This window comes from Cnephaeus nilssonii, assembly GCF_951640355.1.
Source record: "Cnephaeus nilssonii genome assembly, chromosome: 3".
Taxonomy (NCBI): Eukaryota; Metazoa; Chordata; class Mammalia; order Chiroptera; family Vespertilionidae; genus Cnephaeus; species Cnephaeus nilssonii.
Genome location: NC_137074.1, coordinates 66,771,891 through 66,794,537, shown reverse-complemented (window position 1 = coordinate 66,794,537; position 22,647 = coordinate 66,771,891). Strand labels below are relative to the sequence as shown.

The window sequence follows — 22,647 nt, the reverse complement described above, 5'->3', positions numbered from 1 at the left end:
CCCCTGACAACATGATGGTCTGAAAACTGGCTGACATGTGTTTGCTAAATTCTGCATTTGAGTTTCAGAAAATAATTTTTCCCTGTTAGGTTTTAGCTGCTCCTTTTTATACCCCTGAGTTTTGTTTTGACTGAGGCAGAGTTTCGACTTTGCAGGCCAATCTGAAACCAGAGGATATTGTTGGCCTCAAGTTTCATGTTGAAAGCTCTGCATCCCTTTTGTCAGAGGGGGGGAGTTCCTGGGAGACTGGGGTAGGTGGGGAAGGGAGCACCTCAGACACTTATCTTGCAGCCTACCAACATTGTTACTCTTATTAAAGGCAACAAAAACTGCTCTCCTCTTACTAAGTCTCTTTTCTGCTCTGTAATATTCCCAGAATTTCTCTGCTTTAGCACTGAGACAACAGATTTTTCTTATATGGATAATACATAAACACATGGGCATGGCTGTGTTCCAATAAACTCTTGTTTGCAAACACAGGCAATGAGTGGGATTTGACATGTAAGCCACAGTGTGGCAACCTCTGTTCTAAGCAATCTACAGAGAAAAACACCTCCGCATCATATTTCCAGGTGTGTGCTCCGACTGATTAAGGTTATCCCTTTGGAAGACAAGGCTTATGATGCACCCGTAGTCAGCTCTGTACTTAAATCCTTCCAATGTTAAGAGGGAATTTGTAGGCACTGAATCACCATCCACTTGCATAAAATACAAAAATACAAAGTGAGGAACAAAATAATTACTTCTTTTGATGGCATGCCTAATAAGTAATAAGGCCTTTGCAGGGTAAACTCTGAACACATCATAAAGCTCCTTAGGCTTCTTTAAGTTTGAGGAAGGGCATCCCAGGAGGTTTGGGGTGAGAAAGTGTTAGAAGCAGCATGCACAAAGATCAAGCACTCAGAGAGCATATTGTGTTTAGGAAACGGGGCTGAGCTATCACCTGCTGGATGGAGAATGTGATCTGAGAGAGATGTAAAAGATGATAGGCAGCATCAGGAAATGAAGTCAGGGATGTGATAGGGGGGCAAATCATGATCAAATGTGTACATCATGCTAAGAGGTCCATCTTGTTTGGGATGGCATGTGGAGAAGAAGATGGTCATTCTACTAACCTATTCATATACTCTCCGTATAACTACCCTCTCCCACCTCCGCAGAGATTAATAACAAGGAATCATTTGTATGATAGCAAATCAGAGCCAGCTGTTAGTGCCACCTACAGCCAATAACAGTAACAACATTACCACCAATAAAAATAAAACATAGATTCATCTAGATGACAATAAGAAATTCCTCCCAATATGCTGTGGTCTCAAGTGACATAATTTAAAAATATGTACTTTTCCCTTAAATTAAATTACAGAATAGAACCAACAGTATAATTTGTAATCAAATATCCAAATAATTGACATCAGATACGTGACACTATACCCAATGCCATTTTATCTAGAAAAATCACAAAGTTCCCTAGCCTCAAATTCACTTACCCATATTTAATCCACATATTCCTAAAGTCAGTAGATCCTTTTGGCGTTTGTAAATTGTTTTGTATTGCTAATAGGAATATCTTACAGTAAAATAATGGAGGCTTTAAGGCATTGACATGGATACATAATAAGTCAAATGGCATATTCCAGCCTCTCTTTCATTAAACCCCCTCCCACACACAGAGAGAAAAGTGTAGCCAAATAAAAATTTTATGACAAAAATAAGCATTTTAGAAAGAGCATAATCATACCATCAATCTTAAGTTCATTGGTGTTATATCCAGTCTGATAGTTGTATCGTTGTTTCTACGCTTGCTGATAAAACAATTTTTGTGGGTTTATAGACTTGTAAACTGTGTGGTTACTTTTTAAACACTTTGGATATTAGCTGCTGTGCTTGTTTTACTAGGTCTTGGTTAAATGTCACTTTCTCCAGAAAGCTTTCCTTGACCTCCCAATCCCAGGAGGATGCCCCTCCTGTGCCTCCCCCTGACTCCCCTCACTTCCACTCTCACAGCATCAACACAGTGCCTGGCTCCCCACCTATCATCTAGGCTGTATGCTTTTTAGAGACAACCCCAGGAGTCTGTTATTTGCCATTATGTACCACTGCCTTGCCTGTTAAAAGGCCTCAATAATGATTTGTTAAATGAATAAACAAAGTTGGGGCGAGGAAGACTAAGTCAATACTTTATCTTTCTATTATAGTACTTTTATTCATTATAAATTTCTGCTTTGTCCTTTCAGGCTCAGTAAACCCTCCGACAGATCCCGCACTTGGTATTACAGAATCTACCCTTGGCACCCAATCTTCTCCGGCCAACAACAGATCTCCCACAGGTAAGAATATTTTCACACTGTTTTAATTTCCATGTCCTATTTATTAATCCTTTAAGGAAGCATACTGATAAGGAAAAAATTTCAAAACATTTGTGTCATTCATGAGCTTTTCTATGATATTTCAGATAAACATATAAGTACTATTCTCGAGGTTTCCAAGAGTTAGCACAACTTCCAAAGTACTTCACTTAAATTCCTAGAAAAAACAGAGTGAATAAATACTCAGTGAGAAATTAAATTTTGTATTATATTATTAAGTAGGTTAATAAATTGACAGCCCTCCTCCTTCTAAGTGGGATGTTTAAGAAATTGGTTGTAAACGGAGATTCTGTGGACCAGAAGCAGGTAGATTAAATTTAAATTTATCCTGGTTCAAATTAATTTTGACCAAGTTGACTAGTGAGGACTATGAATTCAGCCTCACAGGGACATTATTAATAATGGAGGTCAGGCTGGGTTAGTGTTTCTACAGCAAAGAAATAACACTGACTTTCAGAAGTTGGCAAACAAATTATAAATTTCTATGTCTGTGTCCTTTGTATTTAACAAAGAACTATGGTGACTATTTCTAATACAAAAAATATATATATTCTATGAAGAGTAGAAGTAAAGTTTTCATTCTTATTTAATTAAAACTATTAATTTTAGCTCAAAATGAGAACTGAAAATGGAATCAAACAAAAGCAGTCAGTAGGGATGAACAATTCCTTTAGCCTGTAGCCTTTGGCAGATAGCCTGCAGCCACTGTCACAGGTTGATGCCTCTCAGAAAATAAAGAGCGTGGCAGAGTGAGCACCACCTGCAAATTAGAAAGTTTACATTCATGTGATTTTTTTTCTAGTTCTTAAGGTTTTGTCATTTTCCTTTTAAAGTTTCTTTTTCTTTCACTTCTAATTCATCGTTCAGAAATAAACCATTATAGATTATGATATGCTTCATTTAACAAATAATAGCATATTCAAAATAGTACCTTAAGTCTGTACAGTACTCTGTGGATTGTCTATTGCTTCATAACAAATATTTCACCCCAAAATTTAGCAACTTATAAAACACTAGAGGCCCGGTGCACGAAATTTGTGTATGGGGGCGGGGGCGGGGGGGGGGGTTCCCTCAGTGTGGCCTGCACCTTCTTGCAATCCGGGATCCCTCTCGCAATCCGGGATCCCTCTCACAATCCAGGACCACTGGCTCCTAACCGCTCTCCTGCCTGCCTGCCTGATCACCCATAACCACTTTGCCTGCCTGCCTGATCGCCCCTAACCACTCACCTGCCTGCCTCATTGCACCTAACCACTCTGCCTCCCTGCCTGATTGCCCCTAACCACTCATCTGCCTGCCTGATCGCCCCTAACCACTCACCTGCCTGCCTGATCGCCCCTAACCACTCACCTGCCTACCTGATCACCCCTAACTGCCTCTGCCTGCCTGATCACCCCTAACCACTCTGCCTTCCTGCCTGATCACCCCTGACTGCTCTCCTGTCTGCCTGATCACCCCTAACCACCTCTGCCTTGGCCCCCACTGTGGCAGCTTCGTCCTGAAGGAGAGGAGAATTAGGCTCCACTTGTTGAAGGGATTGTATCAAAAAATTTGTGAACAAATTAAAACCACCATGTTCAGTCACTTAGAAAATGTTTGCACATAAAATACAATGTGGTGTGATCTTCTTTATTATGATAGGCAGACAGAACAAGTGTTATCATTCCCATTTTTTTGATGGGGACACTAAGATGCTAAAAGCGTAAATGGTCACATGACTAGTAAGTGGCCAAGTTAGTATTCATACCAAAGTCTTCTGATGCTAAATCTAGTTCTCAGCACATTAGATATCATGTTTTCTCCAACTGGTCTAAATACTTCATGAAAACAGTAAGCATATTTGTTTTACATCCTAGCACATGTCTAGCACAGAGTAGGCCAGTAAAAAATACTAGTTGAATAGATAAATGAATAAAACAATTAATGAGAATAATGTACCTTCATTATGTAGCTATCATTAATAGATTCTATATTATTTTAAAACATGATAATTTGTTCCTGCCTTCTAAAAATTTGCACTGTACTTGGAGAGAGATGACATGCATACATGGAAATGATAACTCAAAATCATAGAGTGAAAGGTGTTGCATCTTATAGAATTAAAATGCACAAGGTGAGGTACAGACTAGTAAGTCTTAGGCTTTGAGCAAAGAGAGGTCCCCATGAGTTTATGGACTCAGATGTTATCTAAGAGAGATGAAATAAGCTGATTCTTGAAATGTGTATTGTATTGATTTGACTCGGTTGAGAACAAACTGAGCAGTTGTTCATTGGCAAAAATGTTTGTGAGAATTTGAGAAAATGTTTGGAGCTAAGCTTGGGTCCGAGAGTGGTACTGTGTAGCAGAGAAGCACAGATAAATATTTAAAAATGCAGAATAAATAGAGCCTTAAGCCTCAGCCTACGGATTCCAAATGATCTCCCTTAGGAAATAGGTCAGGGACCCCATTTCTAAACATTTTTAGAAAAGAAATTGCGTAATTCCTTTATTACATATTGATTGAGCATTTGGTGTGCATCAGATGCTCTTCTAGGTGCTGGAAATACAACAGTGAACAAAAGAGAGAGGGAGAAATATGCTCTCATGATAGTTACATTCTTCCAATTGAGAGTAGAAATGAATAACTTCTAGCTGAGTTTCCTATGGGTTGGTTGACGCATGCTGTCACATGTTTCCATCAGACCAAGCACTATTCTTATTTCTGTGAAGAAACTCAAGGAAAGGGAAAGGACAGTATTACCCTTAAGGAGTCTACTGTTTACTACAGCTCTAGTATTAGAAAAGGAAGGAGAGCACAAATAAATATATTTGTTAGAAAACAGAAAAATGCTACCTGGTCTACTGTCACACTATGGTGATATAGTTGGGAAATTTCTGAAGATTTAAAAATCTCCTTAAAATAAGATCCTGCCATGTTGGACTGTTTTATTTATTTATCTAGAGGCCCGGTGCATAAAATTCGTGCATGGGGGGGAGGGTCCCGTCAGCCCAGCCTGCACCCTCTCCAATCGGGAACTCTTGGGGGATGTCTGACTGCCGGCTTAGGCTCAATCCTGGGGATAGAGCATAAACCGGCAGTCAGACATCCCTCTCACAATCCGCGACTGCTGTCGCCTAACCGCTCACCTGCCTGCCTGCCTGCCTGATCACCCCTAACTGCCTCCCCTGCCAGCCTGATCGCCCCTAACTGCCCCCCCTGCTGGCTTGGTTGCCCCTAACTGCCCCCCCTGCTGGCCTGGTCACCCCTAACTGCCCCCTGCTGATGGCCAGGTCACCCGTAACTGCCCCCCACTGCTGGCCTGGTCACCCCTAACTTCCCCCCCGGCAGCCTGGTCGCCCATAACTGCCTCCCCTGCTGGTCTAGTTGCACCCAACTGCCCCCCCCCACTAGCCTGGTCACCCCCAACTACCCCCCTGCTGGTCTGGTCTCCCCTAACTGCCCCCCTGCCAGCCTGGTTGCCCCTAACTGCCCCCTCTGCCAGCCTGGTTGCCCATCACTACCCCCCCTGCTGGCCTTGTTGCCCCTAACTCTCCCCCTCTGCCAGCCTGGTCGCCCCCAACTGCCCACCCCTACTGGCCTGGTCGCCCCACACAGCCTGCTGTTTGGTCATTTGGTCATCCCTCACTGCCCCCCCCCCCCCGCCCCGCCAGCCTGGTTGCCCCACACAGCCTGCTGTTTGGTCGTTTGGTCATCCCTCACTGACCAACCCCCCTGCCAGCCTGGTTGCCCCACGCAGCCTGCTGTTCAGTCGTTTAGTCATCCCTCACTAACCTCCCTGCTGGCCTGGTCACCTCCGGTTGAGTCATCCGTCCGGTTGTTTCGTTTGTGATGGCCCCTGGCTTTTTATATATATATGGATTGTTTTTTCTTTTTAAGTTTCAAGTGCACATTTTTGTGATACAAAATATGTAGGTGCCCTGACCAGGAATTGAACCAGTGAGTTTTTGGTGCATGGGATGATGCTCAACCAACTGAGCTACACCAGCCAGGGCAGGACTGTTGTAGATCAGTGGTTCTTACCAGCATAATTTTGTCCTCCAACCCCTCGGGGACATTTGGTAGTGTGGGGACATTTTTGATCACCACAATGGGAAGGGGGGAGGGTGTTACTAGCATCTAATATGCAGAGGCCACGGGTGCTGTTAAAGAGTGTACATTTTGTAGGATAGGACAACCTCTACAAAGATTATCTGGTTCCAAACGTCAACAGTGCTGAGGCTGAGAAACCCCATTTTAAATTAGGTTCTGGCTTAAGAGTAGTTCTTTTGTTTGTTTGTTTGTTTTGCTTTACAAAATTTCAACCTTTGTCAAGATAGTAACAATAGATTATGTTTGGAACAATTCTCAGTCTGATTTTTATGCCCCCCCCCAAAAAAAAAACAAAAACACACACATGTTAAATCAATGGCTGAGTATATCTAAATACAATTTATTTTCTTAGAATAATCTCTGAATTACAACTGGAATCCCAAATTTTGTCTTAGCAAGCTGTAGGGTAATGAGGACTGGCTGCTCCAAAAGCTGGTAGGATTCACCCTCCTGTGTTCTTTTAAGAAAAGAATCGAGCGAGATGGAACATGTCCTGGGAACCAACTTCAAAAGGCTATGGTTTCATTTCAGATTCTAAGATGTAATGAACTACATAGTTTAATCATAATTATGAAGCTACATATTTTGCTGCAAACATCCAATTCGTATTTTTCCCCTCAATGAAAGGATATTTTTTTAAACAAATGTTGACAAAAAATGAAAAGAATATTCTTTAACTAGAGGAGACTGTGTACCTCATAACAAACTTCAAGAGCTACCCAGGGAAACACAGTTCAATTCAGCCTGAACTAATTGGTGTTTGCTGAGTCCCGGCTGCATTTTCTGTCCTCAGAAAAGGAAAAGACGTGAGGCTGACAAGCTAAAGGGCGAGATGAAACAAGCCCGAATGCAGCAATCAGAGACAGCTGACAAATCCAGGGTGGGACAATACTGGCATAAATCGGGGGTTTCTCCTGCCCCCAGGATCGCCCTGTGCCTTCTACAGATTATTTATTCAACAACAATTAAACATTGAGTGACTGCAGCATGCCAGGCATTGTTGAGGTGCTGGGATATGGTGATAGACAAGACAGGCAGGGCCCAGTTTCACCGAGCTTATGCTCTAGCAGGACCTACTTGCCTAGCCTTCCATTTCACTGCCCTCCTATTTTTATGCCTGTGCAGAATCCTTTAACCTAATGATACTGATATTAGTGTTAAGCCCTCTGTAAAAATTTAGCTGGTCCCCACAGTGTGGATATTTCTACTCCTGGGCACCTTGAGTAACCATCAGCCAGGTCTCTAGGTGAACATACCTGATTCTTGACAAGCGGGGGATCAGATACTGAGGGTACAGACTGAAAGAAACAATTGCCCAGGGGATGCAACAAACCTACTAATTTATGAACAAGCCTGTCAGAAAGGGGTGGGGGATTAAATTGGAAACCGTGCCGTTGGATAAGGTGAATCGAATACAAATCACAGGGGAAACAGACCAGATCAGATGTATGCCTAAATACTGGGTTCTAAAGCTAAGAGGGTTTCCCAGAGAGATTCTGTAAGGCAGTGAGAAGACTCTGGTGATGTGTTGTGACAGAAACTTCTGACACCTTCCCTGGTCACGCCATGCCTGCCTTGGAGTGTCCAGATGCCTCCATTGCTGGCTGATAGCTTCTGCCACTGTCAAAAGTAGCCAGGCACTGAAAAGTAAGAAAAATAAGTGAGTGCTGAGGGTGAGGGGACTGGAATCAGGGAAGTCCGCATGTCTGGAAGGAGATACGGCCCCGAATGGAAGAAAGATGAGAGACAGATATTCAGACAGTAGTTTTGGTTAATAAAATAAAGTGAGTGCAGGATGTAAGAAGACAAGCACGATGCGGGCTGGCAGTGCTTGTTGGGGTGGGGGTGGCTGGAAGGTTGCTCAGCTGAGGTGGAACTAGATGAGGGTGAGCTTAAGTTAATGAACTATGGACTTGGGCTGTGATCTGAACATCACCAAACAGCCACTGTGGCTTTTTGAGTATGTGAATAATGTGAGTAAAACAAAAGTGATGTGTATGGTAAGCAGTAGCAGCAAGAACAGGGAGCAAGAAGACCAAGTGATGTAGATTTTAAACAATTTAAAGGGATGATGGTCTGAACTAGAATGGGCATATGTAGAAATGGAGAGTACTGCAACAGGAGGCTCAGCAGGGTTGTCTGCCTAAATAGTGGGGGGGGGGGGGGCGGGCGGGGAGGATAAAAGGTTTTTAGAAGACTATCACACAAAGGCCTTCCAATTCTTTTCTTAGTAATTACTGAAAGTATCTACCAACTGACATGATTATATTAATAGTATCAAGCAATAATATTAACAGTATTTGTTAATATTTGAGTGATTCTAATGGGTCTAGTACTATTCTAAAGTAGTAAATGTGTTACCTCATTTAATATTCCCAACAACATTAATATAGGTACTACTATTATCCCCATTTTACAGATAAAGATACTGAGGAACAGAGGTTAAATTACCCAAAGTCATTCCTAAAGTGGAAAAACCAGGATGGAACCCAGACAGTCGGACTTCAGAGACTGATCCTATAGTCTCTGAGAGTACATGATGGATGCTCAATAAATATATTTAGACACTGAACAAATCCCTTCTAGTGAGAAGCTGGTAGAGCTGCTATGAAAAGGTCAACATGAGAGCTGTACCTCTATTAATCTTTCCTTTCTCTGGACCAGTGTTTTCTGGGAGTGAGGTTAACTTCCTCAGTTGGAAATAAAAAAGAGAAAAAGACCCTCCTCTTTCCGTTACCCCTGCTCTTCCCAACATTATTGTAATTATTATTGCCCAGAGATATGTACAGAATCCATACAAAACTTCAATGCTCTCCCTTGAATTCCAAGAAATACTTGTTATTATAACCTTCTCATCACATTTCAACTGGGGCACATGTTACAGGTTGTTAAAGAATTTCTCTTTTTTTTTTCCAGACTTGTCACCATAAGTCAAGGGTAGCCTTCTGGATGACTGGTTTACTTTGGATATTTGTTTATTTAGTTTTCCCCACTCAGAGTACGATGCCTCTGAGGAAAAGCTATGGACTACCTATTTTTTCCCCCAGTTTATTTTGTAATTGTCCATAAATGTATCACATGATATGTGATGCACTCTGTCCTGCTTTCATCTTCCATCAAGAGAGTCATGCAGTCCAGCCAGTGTGGCTCAGTGGTTGAGCGCCAACATATAAACCAGGAGGTCAGAGTTTGATTATCTGTCAGGGCACATGCACAGATTGCAGGAACAATCCCCAGTGTGGGACATGCAGGAGGCAGCCGATCAATGATTCTCTCTCATCATTGATGTTTCTATCTCTCTCTCCCTCTCCCTTCTTCTCTGAAATCAATAAATATCTATATATTGGAGGCCTGATGCACAAAATTTGTGCAAGGAGCTCGGCCTTCGCAGCTGCAATGGCTTCCCTTGGCCCGAGGCAATCATGGCAGCTGCTGCTTTGTTCAGAAGGTTGTCTGGAAGGATCTCCAGAAGGATGTCTGGTCTAATTAGCATATTATGCTTTTATTATCATATATAATAAAGAGATAATATGCAAATTGACCGTCGCACCCTTGCACAAGATGGCCGTCCCCATGTGGTCACAAGAAGGCCACCACAAGATGGCCAGCAGGGGAGGGCAGTTAGGGATGACCAGGCCAGCAGGGGAGGGCAGTTGGGGCAACCAGGCCTGCAGGGGAGGGAGGGAAGTTGGGGGGAACCAGGCATGCAGGGGAGGGAGGGAAGTTAGGGGCGACCAGGCCAGCAGGGGAGGGAGGGCAGTTGGGGGTGACCAGGCCTGGAGGGGAGGGCAGTTGGGGGCAACCGGGCTGGTAGGGGAGGGCAGTTGGGGGCAGTTGGGCCAGCAGGGAAGCAGTTAGGTGTCGATCAGACTGGCAGGAAAGTGATTATGGGGTGATCAGGATGGAAGGCAGAAGCAGTTAGGGGCAATCGGGCAGGCATGCAGGCAAGCGGTTGGGAGCCAGCAGTCCCGGATTGTGACTGCAGTCTCACAGGGGATTGGGCCTAACCCGGCAGTTGGACATCCCTCTCACAATGAGGGGATCGGGCCTACCCTGGCAGTTGGACATCCCTCTCACAATCCGGGATTCCTGGCTCCCAACCACTCGCCTGCCTGCCTGCCTGATTGCCCCTAACTGCTTCTGCCTTCCAGCCTGATCACCCCATAACCACTTTCCTGCAAGCCTGATCAACACCTAACTGCTCCCCTGCTGGCCCAATTGCCCCCAACTGCCTTCCCTTACCAGCCCGGTTGCCCCCAACTGCCCTCCCCTCCAGGCCTGGTCACCCCCAACTGCCCTCCCTCCCCTGCTGGCCTGGTCGCCCCCAACTGCCCTCCCCTGCTGGCCTGGTCGCCACTAACTCGGCAGTCAGATATCCCCCGAGGGGTACCAGATTGGAGAGGGTGCAGGCTGGGCTGAGGGACACCCCCGCAGTGTACAAATTTCCTGCACCAGGCCTCTAGTTATAGATATGAAAGGCTAATATACTGTGTCCACTGGTTGCTATGACACACACTGACCACGAGGGGGCAGGTGCTCAACACAGGAGCTGCCGAGCTGTAGTCACTTGGCAGCAGTGGTTCTTGGGTGACGCACCCAAAAAACAGAGAGGAGGGAGCCCAATTCCACATTTGGCCGTGGGTTATGTTGTTGCTGGGGGCCGTGCAATTCCACATTCGGCCATGGGTTATGTTGTTGCTGGGGCACTGTCGGCCCCGAATCTGGTTTACTGCACACTTGCATTTGTGTTCCACACCCTGTACAACAGCAACTTTGCAGAGTCCCTCTCACACTCCTGGACCACTCGGGGGATGTTGGAGAGCTGGTTTCAGCCCAATCCCCGTGGGCCAGGCTGAGGGACCCCACCTGCCAGAAGGACTCCACTTACTCCACAGACGCCAGGGAGGGACCTCAGGAGGTTGGCTCTAGGGCGTGTCTGGCCCATCTGGCCCAGTTCCACCCCACCAGCCACCTTTTAATTAATTTCCTTTCAATGTGCACGAAGCCATGCACCAGGTCACTAATATATATATATATATATATATATATATATATATATATATATATATGTACTAGAAGCCCGGTGCACGAAATTTGTGCACGGAGGGGGGTTGTACCTCAACCCAGCCTATACCCTCCCCAATCTGGGACATCCCTCTCACAATCCAGGACTGCTGGCTCCCAACTGCTTGCCTGCCTGCCTTCCTGATTGCCCCTAACCGCTTCTGCCTGCCAGCCTGATCACCCCCTAACCACTCTGCTGCCAGCCTGGTTGATGCTTAACTGATCCCCTGCCAGCCTGTTTGCCCCCAACTTACCTCCTCTGCCGGCCTGGTCACCCCTAACTGTCCTCTCTTGCAAGGTTGATCACCTCCAACTGCCCTCCCTTGCAGGCCTGGTCCCTCTCAACTGCCCTCCCTTGCAGGCCGAGTGCCTCCCAACTGCCTTCTCCTGCTGGCCATCTTGTGGTGGCCATCTTGTGTCCACATCGGGGCAGGATCTTTGACCACATGGGGGCAGCTATATTGTGTGTTGGAGTGATGGTCAATCTGCATATTACTCTTTTATTAGATAGGATAGAGGCCTGGTACAGGAGTGGGGGCCAGCTGGTTTGCCCTGAAGGGTGTCCTAGATCAGGGTGGGGGTTCCCTTGGGGCATGGGGCGGCCTGAGCGAGGGGCCTGTGGTGGTTTGCAGGCCAGCCACGCCCCCTGGCAACCCAAGCAGAGGCCCTGGTATCTGGAATTTATTTTCCTTCTACAATTGAAACTTTGTAGCCTGGAGCGGAGCCAAGCCTGCTGCTCCCTCCACGGCCGGCAGCCATTTCTGTTGGGGTTATAATTGAAACTTTGCAGCCTTAAGCGGGTGGGCCTGGCCAGGGTGTGAGGAAAGCTTTGCTTCCCCTGTTGCCGCCGGCAACCCTGGCTTGCTCTCTCAAGCTCCGTTCTGCTGCCGTTTCTGTTTCAATTTGTTTACCTTCTATAATTGAAACTTTGTAGCTTGAGTGGAGGCTTAGGCCTGCAACAGCTCGCGGAAAGCTTGGTTTGCTCTGTTACCTGGGAAACCTTGCTCTCTGTGGCTGTAGCCACCTTAGTTGGGTTAATTTGCATACTTGCTCTGATTGGCTAGTGGGAGTGGCTTGTGGGCGTGGCTTGTGGGTGTGTCGATGGTACGGTCGATTTGCATATTACCTTTTTATTAGGTAGGGTATGTCCTATCTAATAATAGAGTAATATGCAAATTAGCCCTCACTCCGCGACAAAATGGCGGCCCCCATACCCACAAGTTGGCGGCGCCCAGTCCCCTCAGCCCCGCTGCTGGAGTGTCTGGCCTGTCCCACCAGCAAACAGAGCACTGAGAGCAGGGCATGGTTGCTTCCTTAGTGCTGCGGCAGCGGGAAGCCAACAGGCCCTGCACATACGGAGCCGGCAGAGGAGCAGGGCATGGCATCTTCCTGATGGTCACCATGGCGATCGGGAAGACACAAGGCTCTGCACACATGGAGCCGGCGGAGGAGCAGGGCCTGCTGCCAGGGCGATCGGGAAGATGCCAGGCCCTGCGCACACGGAGCCAGTGGAGGAGCAGGGCATGGCGTCTTCCCGATGGTCGCCAGGGTGATCGGGAAGACTCCAGTGCCAGCAGAGCAGGGCATGGCGGCTTCCTGATCTCGGCAGCCAGGAAGCCGCCAGGCCCTGCAAAGCCGGGCCTGGCGGCTTCCTTAGTGGGGCAGTGGCAGGGAAGTCCCCAGACACGGCAGACAGAGCCAGACAGCAGGGCTTGGGGGCTTCCTTAGCGCAGTGGCGGTGGGAACACCCCCAGGTCCCGCAGACAGGGTCCGGACAACAGGGCATGGAGCTTCCTTAGTGTGTCCGTGTCTGGGAAGCCCCCAGGCCCAGCAGACAGAGCACACTGCAGGGCATTGGGGCTTCCTTCACATGGCACATGGCGGCAGCAGGCAGGGAGCGACAGCAGGGCATGGGGGCTTCATCTGCATGGCTGCAGGGAAACCTTCAGGCCCCACAGAGAGCAGAGAACCATGGGGAATGGGCCTAAGCCATCAGTAGGATATCCTCTGAGAGCTCCTGGATTGTAGAGGGTGCAGGTTGGGCTGAGGGACCCCCGTGCATGAATTTCGTGCACCGGGCCTCTAGTATATATATATATGTGTGTGTGTGTGTGTGTGTGTGTGTGTGTGTGTGTGTGTGTGTGTATTTTTTTTTAAGAGTCCTGCAAACCTTTTTTAGACCAATATTCCAGCAACAGACATTGTCATTAGTCATTCAGAAGCATGTTTCCCTAAACATTCTGCCTCCAATGTGTAGACAGGGTCTTGTGCAGAGATTAGGATCTCATGCTATACATCTGCTTTATGCTGGCCTGAAGGTCAATATCCACCTCATCCTGATATCAGGGGTTGATGAGACTGACCCAAATGTGTTTAGATGTAGTTGTTAGTCTCTACTCTTTTAAGTGCAATTCTCTGGTTAATGGTGGTATAGGTTTAAAGGCTTTTTGTGCTACAGGTGAAGTATTTGATGTAGTTGTTGTAATTGATGGACTAAAATTACACATTTGTTGAGGAGATTAGGTGACTTTCCAATAGATGATATGTTGATGGAATAGAAGGCGAAGTGAAAATATTACTATTTGAGAAAGTAAGTTACATTTTAAGGTTCAATTTTACATAGGAAAAATGTGAAGTCCTGGATAATTGAGTTTGACTAATCAGATCACTCAAGCAGTAATGGCCTGAATTTATAAATAACTTTTACCTTTGCAGTTAGTTAATAAATAAGCTGGTCTGGCTAGGTTAGCAAAAACTAATTTTCTTTTTTCCATCGTTCCCTGACCAAATTAGTTCTACTGAATAATTTCTTTCTTGCCTCGAAAAGACATCTCAGGCCAACTCCTTTGCATTTTTTTTTTGGTGATTTTTTACATAATAAATGTTGTCTGGTCCCTTTCAGTCACAAGACCAGACCCCTATCAATATTTAAGAAGTCTTGTCAAATATAATGTCAAAACTTGTAAAGGTTAATTCAGTCCAGAAGTTCTCTCCCTCCTCCCTTCCCAAGCCTGGGTCTGTCAGCTGTGGAAGCCTAGGACATGAGGGTCTGTGCTTTATGTCAGTGGAGGTGGAGGAGAGATGCAGGAGTTGTCTTTGTGATTTCCTGGCTTCTTCCTCTCCTCCACTCCTAGCTATTGACTTGAACCCACTTTGGAGGATCATAAGGTAGAGAAAAAGGGGGAGAGGAAGGTAGGGGAAGACCTTCTTTGTCATGCTGTCTGTAATACGATTTAGGAGCCTTCTGGATGGGGAGAATAAAAATGGTCATCTTGAACTCATGGGGCACTTTCCATATTTCTCAGAAATCTGCGACTGGCCTGTGGCTGCTGTCCCTTTGATGCAGGTCATACCTCTCCTCCATTTTCTGCTTCTTCCCTTCCTGCAGCCCTTGAATTTCTGGAAGCCAACCTCATTTGGGGGCTTCTTTGTTCCTCTTAGGTATTCTTCCAGGGTGAGAATTCTTTGCATGTCCTTCAGTTTTTACCTGGGAAAATAGGTACCTTGGTCTCCTATTTAGGAAAAGTGCTCCTTTCCCTCAGTATGGTCTTATCTCTCGTCCCTATGCCCATTTAGCACTGCTAGCCAAGCATTGGCTCCCAACACAGCCTTTTCAACCTGAGTCAGGCATTGGTCCCCTTTGTCCCATCCTCCAGGGCACACAGGCCAGGAGTTCTGAGGAGGCATCACACTTCCTAATTCCTCACTCTACTACCAATCTACCAAGTCATAGTAATGAAAACAATGTGGTGCTGGCATAAAACAGATACATAGATGGCCAGCCAGTATGACTCAGTGATTGAGCACCAACTCATGAACCAAGAGGTCACTGGTTCGGTTCTTATTCAGGGCACATGCCCAGATTGTGGCTCCATCCCCAGGAGGGGGTGTGTAGGAGGCAGCCAATTGATGTTTCTCTCTCATCAATGTTTCTATATCTCTATATCTCTCCCTTCCTCTCTCTCTAAAAATATCAATAAAAACATATTTTTTTTAAAAAAACAGACACATAGACCAATAGAATAGAGCGAATAGAGAGGCCAAAAGTAAATCCTAGCATATATGGTCAACTACTTTTCAACATGGGTGCCAAGAGTACACAACAGGAAATGATAGGCTCTTCAATAAATGGTTCTGGAAAACTGGATATTGACATGCAAAAGAATGAAATTGCACCCTTATCTTATACACCATACACACACACAAACACCTTAAATATATTAAGGACTTAAACATAAGACCTGAAACAGTACAGCTCCTAGAAGAAAGCATAGGGAAAATTCTCCTTGATATTGGCCTAGGCAACAACTCTATTAATATGGCACCAAAACCTTGGGCAACAAAAGGAAAAATAAAAAAGTATACTATGCTGCTGGGCAGGTGTGGCTCAGTGGTTGAAGGCTGGCCTATGAACCAGAAGGTCAAGGTTCCATTCCCAGTCAGGGCACATGGCCAGGTTGGGGGGTATGCAGGAAGCAGCCCATCAATGATCTTCTCATCATTGATGTTTCTATTTCTTTCTCCCTCTCCCTTCCTCTCTGAAATCAATAAAAAAATATATTTTTTTAAAAGTATCCTATATCAAACTAAAGAAAAAACTGCACAGCAAAGAAAACAATCAACTTTATATAAGGCAACCTATGGATCGAGAGAAAATGTTTGCAGGTCATATACCTGATAATGGATTAATATCCAAAAGATATGAGGAACTCATGGAGTTCTACAGCAAAATAAGAAACAACTTGTTAAAATGTAGACAAGGGACATGAATAGACATTTTTAAAAGAAGGCATATGAATAACCAACAGGTGTAAGGAAAGGTGTTCAACATCACTAATCAGGGAAATGTAAATCAAAACCGCAATGAGATATCACCTCACACCTGTTACAGTGGCTCCCTTCAAAACAATAAAATACAACAAGTTGTTGGTGAGGATGTGGATACAAGGGCATCCTAGTATACTGTTGGTGGGAAGGTAAATTGGTACAGCCACTTTGGAAAACAGTATGAAAAACATAATGGAAAATAGTTTTTGAGGTTTTTAAGAAAACTAAAAATAAAACTATAATGACCCAGCATTTTCTCTTCTATACTCAAGGGAAATTAGATCAGTCACCTCTAAGAGATATAGATGTCCTGGTGTTCATTGCATCATTATTCACAATAGCCAAGATATGAGCAAAATCTGTTTCCATTGATGGATACATGGATAAAGAAATTGTATCCTATATAATAAAAGACTAATATGCAAATCGACTGAACAGTGGAACGACTGGTTGCTATGACACGCACCGACCATCGGGGCAGACGCTCAACGCAGGAGCTGCCTCCTGGTGGTCAGTGCACTCCCACAAGGGGAGTGCCACTCAGACAAAAGCCCTTAGCCAGGCTCACAGCTGGCAAGCACAGAGGCCATGGTGGGAGCCTCTCCTGCCTCCAAGGCAGTGCTAAGGATGTCTGACTGCCCACGTAGGTCCGCTCCCCACGAGGGCATCCCCCAAGGGCTCCCAGACTGCAAGAGGGTGCAGGCGAGGCTGAGGGACACCCCCCCTCCTTGAGTGCATGAATTTCATGCACCAGGCCTCTAGTATTATAATATTATTCATCCTTACAAAAGGAGATCCTGTCACTTGCAACAACATTGATGAGCCTGGAACATATTATGCTAAATGAAATAAGCCAGACACAGAAAGAAAGAAAGAAAGAAAGAAAGAAAGAAAGAAAGAAAGAAAGAAAGAAAGAAAGAAAGAAAGAAAGAAAGAAAGAAAGAAAGAAAGAAAGAAAGAAAGAAGTGCATGATCTCACTCACATATGGAATCTAAAAACTCAAATGCATAGAAGCAGAGTACAATGGTAGTTACTAGGGGCAGGAAGGTGGGAGAAATGGGGAGATGATGGTTAAAGTGTATAAAGTTGTAGTTATGTAGGATTAATAACTCTAGAGATCTAATACTACTACAGTATAACTATCCTATATAATGAAAGGATAATGTCATTTTGATCAAACGGCAGAATGACCAAATGGCAGAATGACCAGTCGCTGTGATGCGCACTGACCACCAGGGGGCAGACATTCAATGTAGGAGCTGCCCCCTGGTGGTCAGTGCACTCCCACAGGGGGGAGTGCTGCTCAGCCAGAAGCCATGCTCACAGCTGGTGAGCGCAGCGGGGTCAGCGCTAAGGACCCCTTGGGGGATGTCCGACTCCTGGCTTTGGTGTCAGACAGGCTTGTGTTCAATTCTTGTCTCTGCCACCTACTGGCTCTGAACCTGGGCAAGTCATTGTGCCTCACTAATACTGCTTACTTATCTTCAAAAACAACAATAATATTATCTAGTTCATATGAGTATTGTGAGCATCAAGTGTGAAAATGCATAAAGAGCAACTATACAGCAAAGACCCACATGAAAAGGCATGCCAAGATAAAAAAAAAAAAGCCTAGCAAACAAAATTTATCTCAAATAACTCAAGACCTTTACTTGTATTTTTTACTTGAAACAATGACCAAGTCAATATTTTTTATTACCATTTCATTCTTTATCCTCCACTACCTTACATCACACCTGTTCACCTATTTCTTTCATTTGGCATATAATAGGTCCATAATAAATGATCCTTAAATTTAAATTGTTTGGAAAATATTTCAATACTAGTGGCCCAGTGCACAGATTCGTGCACATTGAAAGGAAAATAATTAGGAAAAATATTTTAATATTGCTATTTGCCCTTTCCCCTTAGTGTCTAAGAGTTGGGCGACAGCCCCGCCCCCTGCTGCCTCCAGGGGCCGCTGCTAGTCACCGCCTGCAAGGCCTGATTGCCCCACCAATAGCCTCACTGCTGCCTGGCTCACAGGTGCTGAGGGAGCCAGGTGGCGGCCCCAAACCCCGCCACCACTGCTGGTTGGCCTGTGATCAGATTGGCGGGGCATCAGGCCCCTGCCCGGCTTCCTCAGTGCCTGGGAGCCCGGCAGCGGTGAGGTGATCAGATCGGCAGGGTGATGGGCCCCTGCCAGGTGACCAGTGGCTTGCACTCACCTTGGCCTGGCGCTGCCCACTCACCTGCTCCTCCATCCCGCCCCTGTCCTGCTCTCATGGGGGCCCATCCGGGGCCTGCAGCACCTCCACTGCTACCCACTGCCAGTGTAGCTTGGCCAATGCCTGCCATGTTCCACGCTGCCCCCTAGTGGTCAGCACACATCGTAGCAAGTGGTCAAACTCCCAGCAGAACTCCCGGTCAAGGGGACAATTTGCATATTAGGCTTTTATTATATAGGATTTCCCCCAGTTAATCCACCATGTATTTTTCTGTCTTTCCTCCTCTAGCAGTGAAAGGAAAGGTTACTGGAAAGATGGCTGTAGTCTGTGTTAAGAGATTTGGTTCTGCTTCATGATGTCATGAGGACCCAAGTAAAATTAGCTCTTAGAGAACATGTTTCTGTTTTCTCTATTCCACTCAGAACTGACTAGAGATGTCTTTTGACTTTATTGAATTACTAATGATAATATTAAGGGGTAATTTTTAATTTTAATGAGAAATTTTTTTAAGAGTAGAAATGGAAATAGTAAAGTTTTAAGCCCTCTTACCTAACTTCATGGTAGTTATGAAATAATATAAACAAGATATTTTGTACAAAGGGTTTTCTTCTAAACCACTCTCCTGAAAACAACTTATTATAATGTAATAAGATTTGCTAATAAGATTTAATAACACTAAACATTCAAACTGAGAAAAACTAAGCAACCAGCAAGCAAAGCGAACAACTCTCTTCCACTGGGTTTGGCACATTACTTGTATGCATACTAAGTTATAATATAGAACCAACTATTAAATGTTGAAGAGACTTTGCTGTGTTGTGAAGAATAAACTTAACTTTGATACTAAAATATGTGACCAATATGAATTTATTTTTACCTATTTCAGTATTTACTGCTAGTCTCTTTATGATCATTCCATTTCTGAAGGTTTTATTTTGATTGCAATATTTATTTGTTTGTTTGTTTGTTTGTTTGTTTTTGTGGGTCCTTTAAAGATTTATTTTTTAAATTTATCTTTATTGTTAAAAATATTAGAGATGTCACGTTTTAATTAGGTAACTTTTTTCAAAAAAAGTATTTTTTGAGTTCTTGTTTATATGAGAATGTTACTATGTTTACTTTCTTTTTATAAATTGGTTAACATTTTAAATTTATATTAATTGTTGTCTTTACCTCATCACTATTTTCTTCTATTATATCTTCAGATTTTGTTTCTGAAACTCATCTTCAGTTGCACTTTTAAAAATCTTATCTATGTTCTCCATCTTCCATGATTATTGATTTTCATCTTAATCAATGAGTCCTTTAAAGACTTGGCTAGGAGTAATACAAAATTTTTTTTTTAATTCTCTAGTTGGTGTCAGGAGATAGATATGTCCTCTTATAGTTACAGAGGCTCCTGGTCAGGCTTTAAGAAGGGATTTCATTTAAAAACAATAAAACACTGAGGAATAAACAGTGTTGCTACCACCAGTGTACCCTAGTTAGATCACTGTCCTACTGAGGCCATGGGTGTGAATGGAGACATTTTATACCCACAATATCACACAGAACAAGCAGTCCTTGAAGATTTGTTAAGGCCCACCAGGAATGGACAGGTACACACAATGCTATTACTAAACCACACATGTGAGACTGCCCTCAGGGCCTAGGACTTGCTATGGCCTGAAAACTACCACCACCACCCTCTCCTGCCCCAATTCTCCTGCTACTTTTCAGGGTAGTATTTCTGGAACTCTAAATCAGCCCTCCCTCTTTCATGTGTTCTCATATTTGGATTGATTATCTGGTTGATGTCCATATCCTCCATGAACTTAAACTCCAGGGGAAATGATCTCCCACCCAGTGCAAAGCACAATGCTTGGAAGATAGAGTCTCCCAAATGCTGGTCGAATAAATGAAAGAATGTTTGCAGTGAGTCATAAGAGGTAGCAATGTGGATATTGTTAGAGGTCAGCTCATATAAGGCCAAGGGGCCTTGCCTGGCTATTGTGACACAGTAGTTGAGCATCGACCCATGAACCAGGAAGTCTTGGTTTGATTGCCAGTCTTAGTACATGCCTTGGTTACAGCTTGATCCCCAGTAGGGGGTATGCAGGGGACAGCAAATTGATGATTCTCTCTTACCATTGATGTTTCTATCTCTCTGGCCCTCTCCCTTCCTCTCTTTTATAAAATATATTTTATTGCTTTTTTACAGAGAGGGAGAGGGAAAGAGAGTTAGAAACATTGAAGAGAAAGAAACATCAATCAGCTGCCTCCTGCACACCTCCTACTAGGGATGTGCCCGCAACCAAGGTACATGTCCTTGACCGGAATCGAACCTGGGACCTTTCAGTCTGCAGGCTGATGCTCTATCCACTGAGCAAACTGGTTAGGGCCCTCTCTTTGAAATCAATAAAAATATATATTTATTTAAAGGACATGGTCCTTAACCTTAAATCATGGTGTAAAGCCGAGAGGAGTGAGTAGGATTTAGTTTATCAAGGAAACTAGATAGTTCTCTAAATGACTTTAGCTCTGCCTTCTATATGATGAACAAGGTCTCATAGTAAAGGTAGCACTCTTTCAATAATCTGTGCAACCTGGTTCAGATCCTCAGGACAAGACCCAAACAAAATTCAGCTGGAGACCAGTAAGACAGAAATGACCTTTGGCTTTCTCAGGATAGTGACAGGGTGTCATTGACCCTTTTGTTCCTAGCAGCTTATTGGCAATATTCAGCCCTCAGCAAACTCCACAGGCCTGCTTGTGAGAGGAAACATAGAGCAGCAATGATATCTAAGCCAGGCAAGAGATACAATAACATGAGATCAAGGTAGCATGCACATGTTCCTCCTCCCACATGGTCCACAAACAACATGTTACATGGAGCTGAATAAGCTCTCCTTCTTTTACAGCAAACCCGCAGTAAGCAAGGATTGTTGTCACATTATTTTCTGACCTCAAGAAAAGATCATTTAATCAGTCATTTTAATACAAATGAAATTCCCAGTCAAGTTATCATACTTCATCAGGGTTACAATGATTCTGCCAGAATTAAATCATATGGAACTATTCAGTGCCACCCAGTGTGGGCAATCAAATTTCCTAGGGAAAATGTCTGTTGCTTTTAAGTAAGAGGTATTTTAAAAGGTGGCTGGCAATTGCTGAGTAGCCTGAGATGTCTAGGTCAGTGGTCGGCAAACTGCGGCTCTGTTGACTAATGAGTTTGCCGACCACTGCCTTAGGGAAAAACACTTAAAAAACATTTTAATAATGTACTAATGTCTTTAACCTGAAGTCAAAACTTCTGGGTAAGGGTAATGCCTTACGCAGTGGATGGCAAACTCATTAGTCAACAGAGCGGCAAACCGCGGCTCGCGAGCTGCATGTGGCTCACGAGCCGCAGTTTGCCAACCACTGGTCTAGGTAATAGTAGTGTAGCTTACAAATAAATGCAATGTTCTCTGATCATTTCCTAGTTCTTTTTCTTTGTCTTTATTATCACCACTAGAAGCCTGATGCACGAGATTCGTGTACTCCGGGGGTTCCTCAGCCCAGCCTATGCCCTTTCGCAGGCTGGGAGCCCTCAGGGGATGTCTGACTGATGGCTTAGACCCTCTCCCTGGGGATTGGGCCTAAGCCTGCAGTCAGACATCCTTAGTGCTTCTGCAGAGGCGGGAGAAGCTCCTGCCACCACAGCTGCGCTTGCCAGCTGTGAGCCTGGCTTCTGACTGAGCAGCACTCCCTGCTGTGGGAGCGCACTGACCACCAGGGGGCAGCTCCTGTGTTGAGCATCTGTCCCCTGGTGGTCAGTGCATGTCATAGTGACCGGTCATTCCACAGTTCAGTTGATTTGCATATTACCCTTTTATTATATAGGATTGGTACTGCATCACCCCTGTTAAAACAATTCCTTTTTGTTTTCACTTACTAAGTCAGTGAATTCTATGGAGGTCAGTTCTCAGGGTAAGAGAGAGGGAGGAGGAGAGGGAGGGAGAATGAATTAATGAATGAATTAATGAATTAATGATGCTGGCCCATGGGAGTGGAGATAAGAGACTGTAGACTCTCACTGAAAGCTTCACATAAGGAATGGGGTCCCT

The 22,647-nt window shown here is 44.6% G+C and overlaps 1 protein-coding gene across 1 annotated transcript in view; it reads left to right on the top strand.

The window, feature by feature from the left end:
* The window catches only part of CD96 (CD96 molecule), a gene marked incomplete at both ends in the record, with an annotated part of 97,794 nt that overhangs the window by 51,092 nt on the left and 24,055 nt on the right, over positions 1-22,647 (top strand). Inside the window, one exon of the mRNA XM_079766828.1 lies at positions 2,238-2,330. Within this exon, the coding sequence (XP_079622954.1) occupies positions 2,238-2,330 (93 nt within the window). The remainder of the gene's footprint in view (positions 1-2,237; positions 2,331-22,647) is intronic.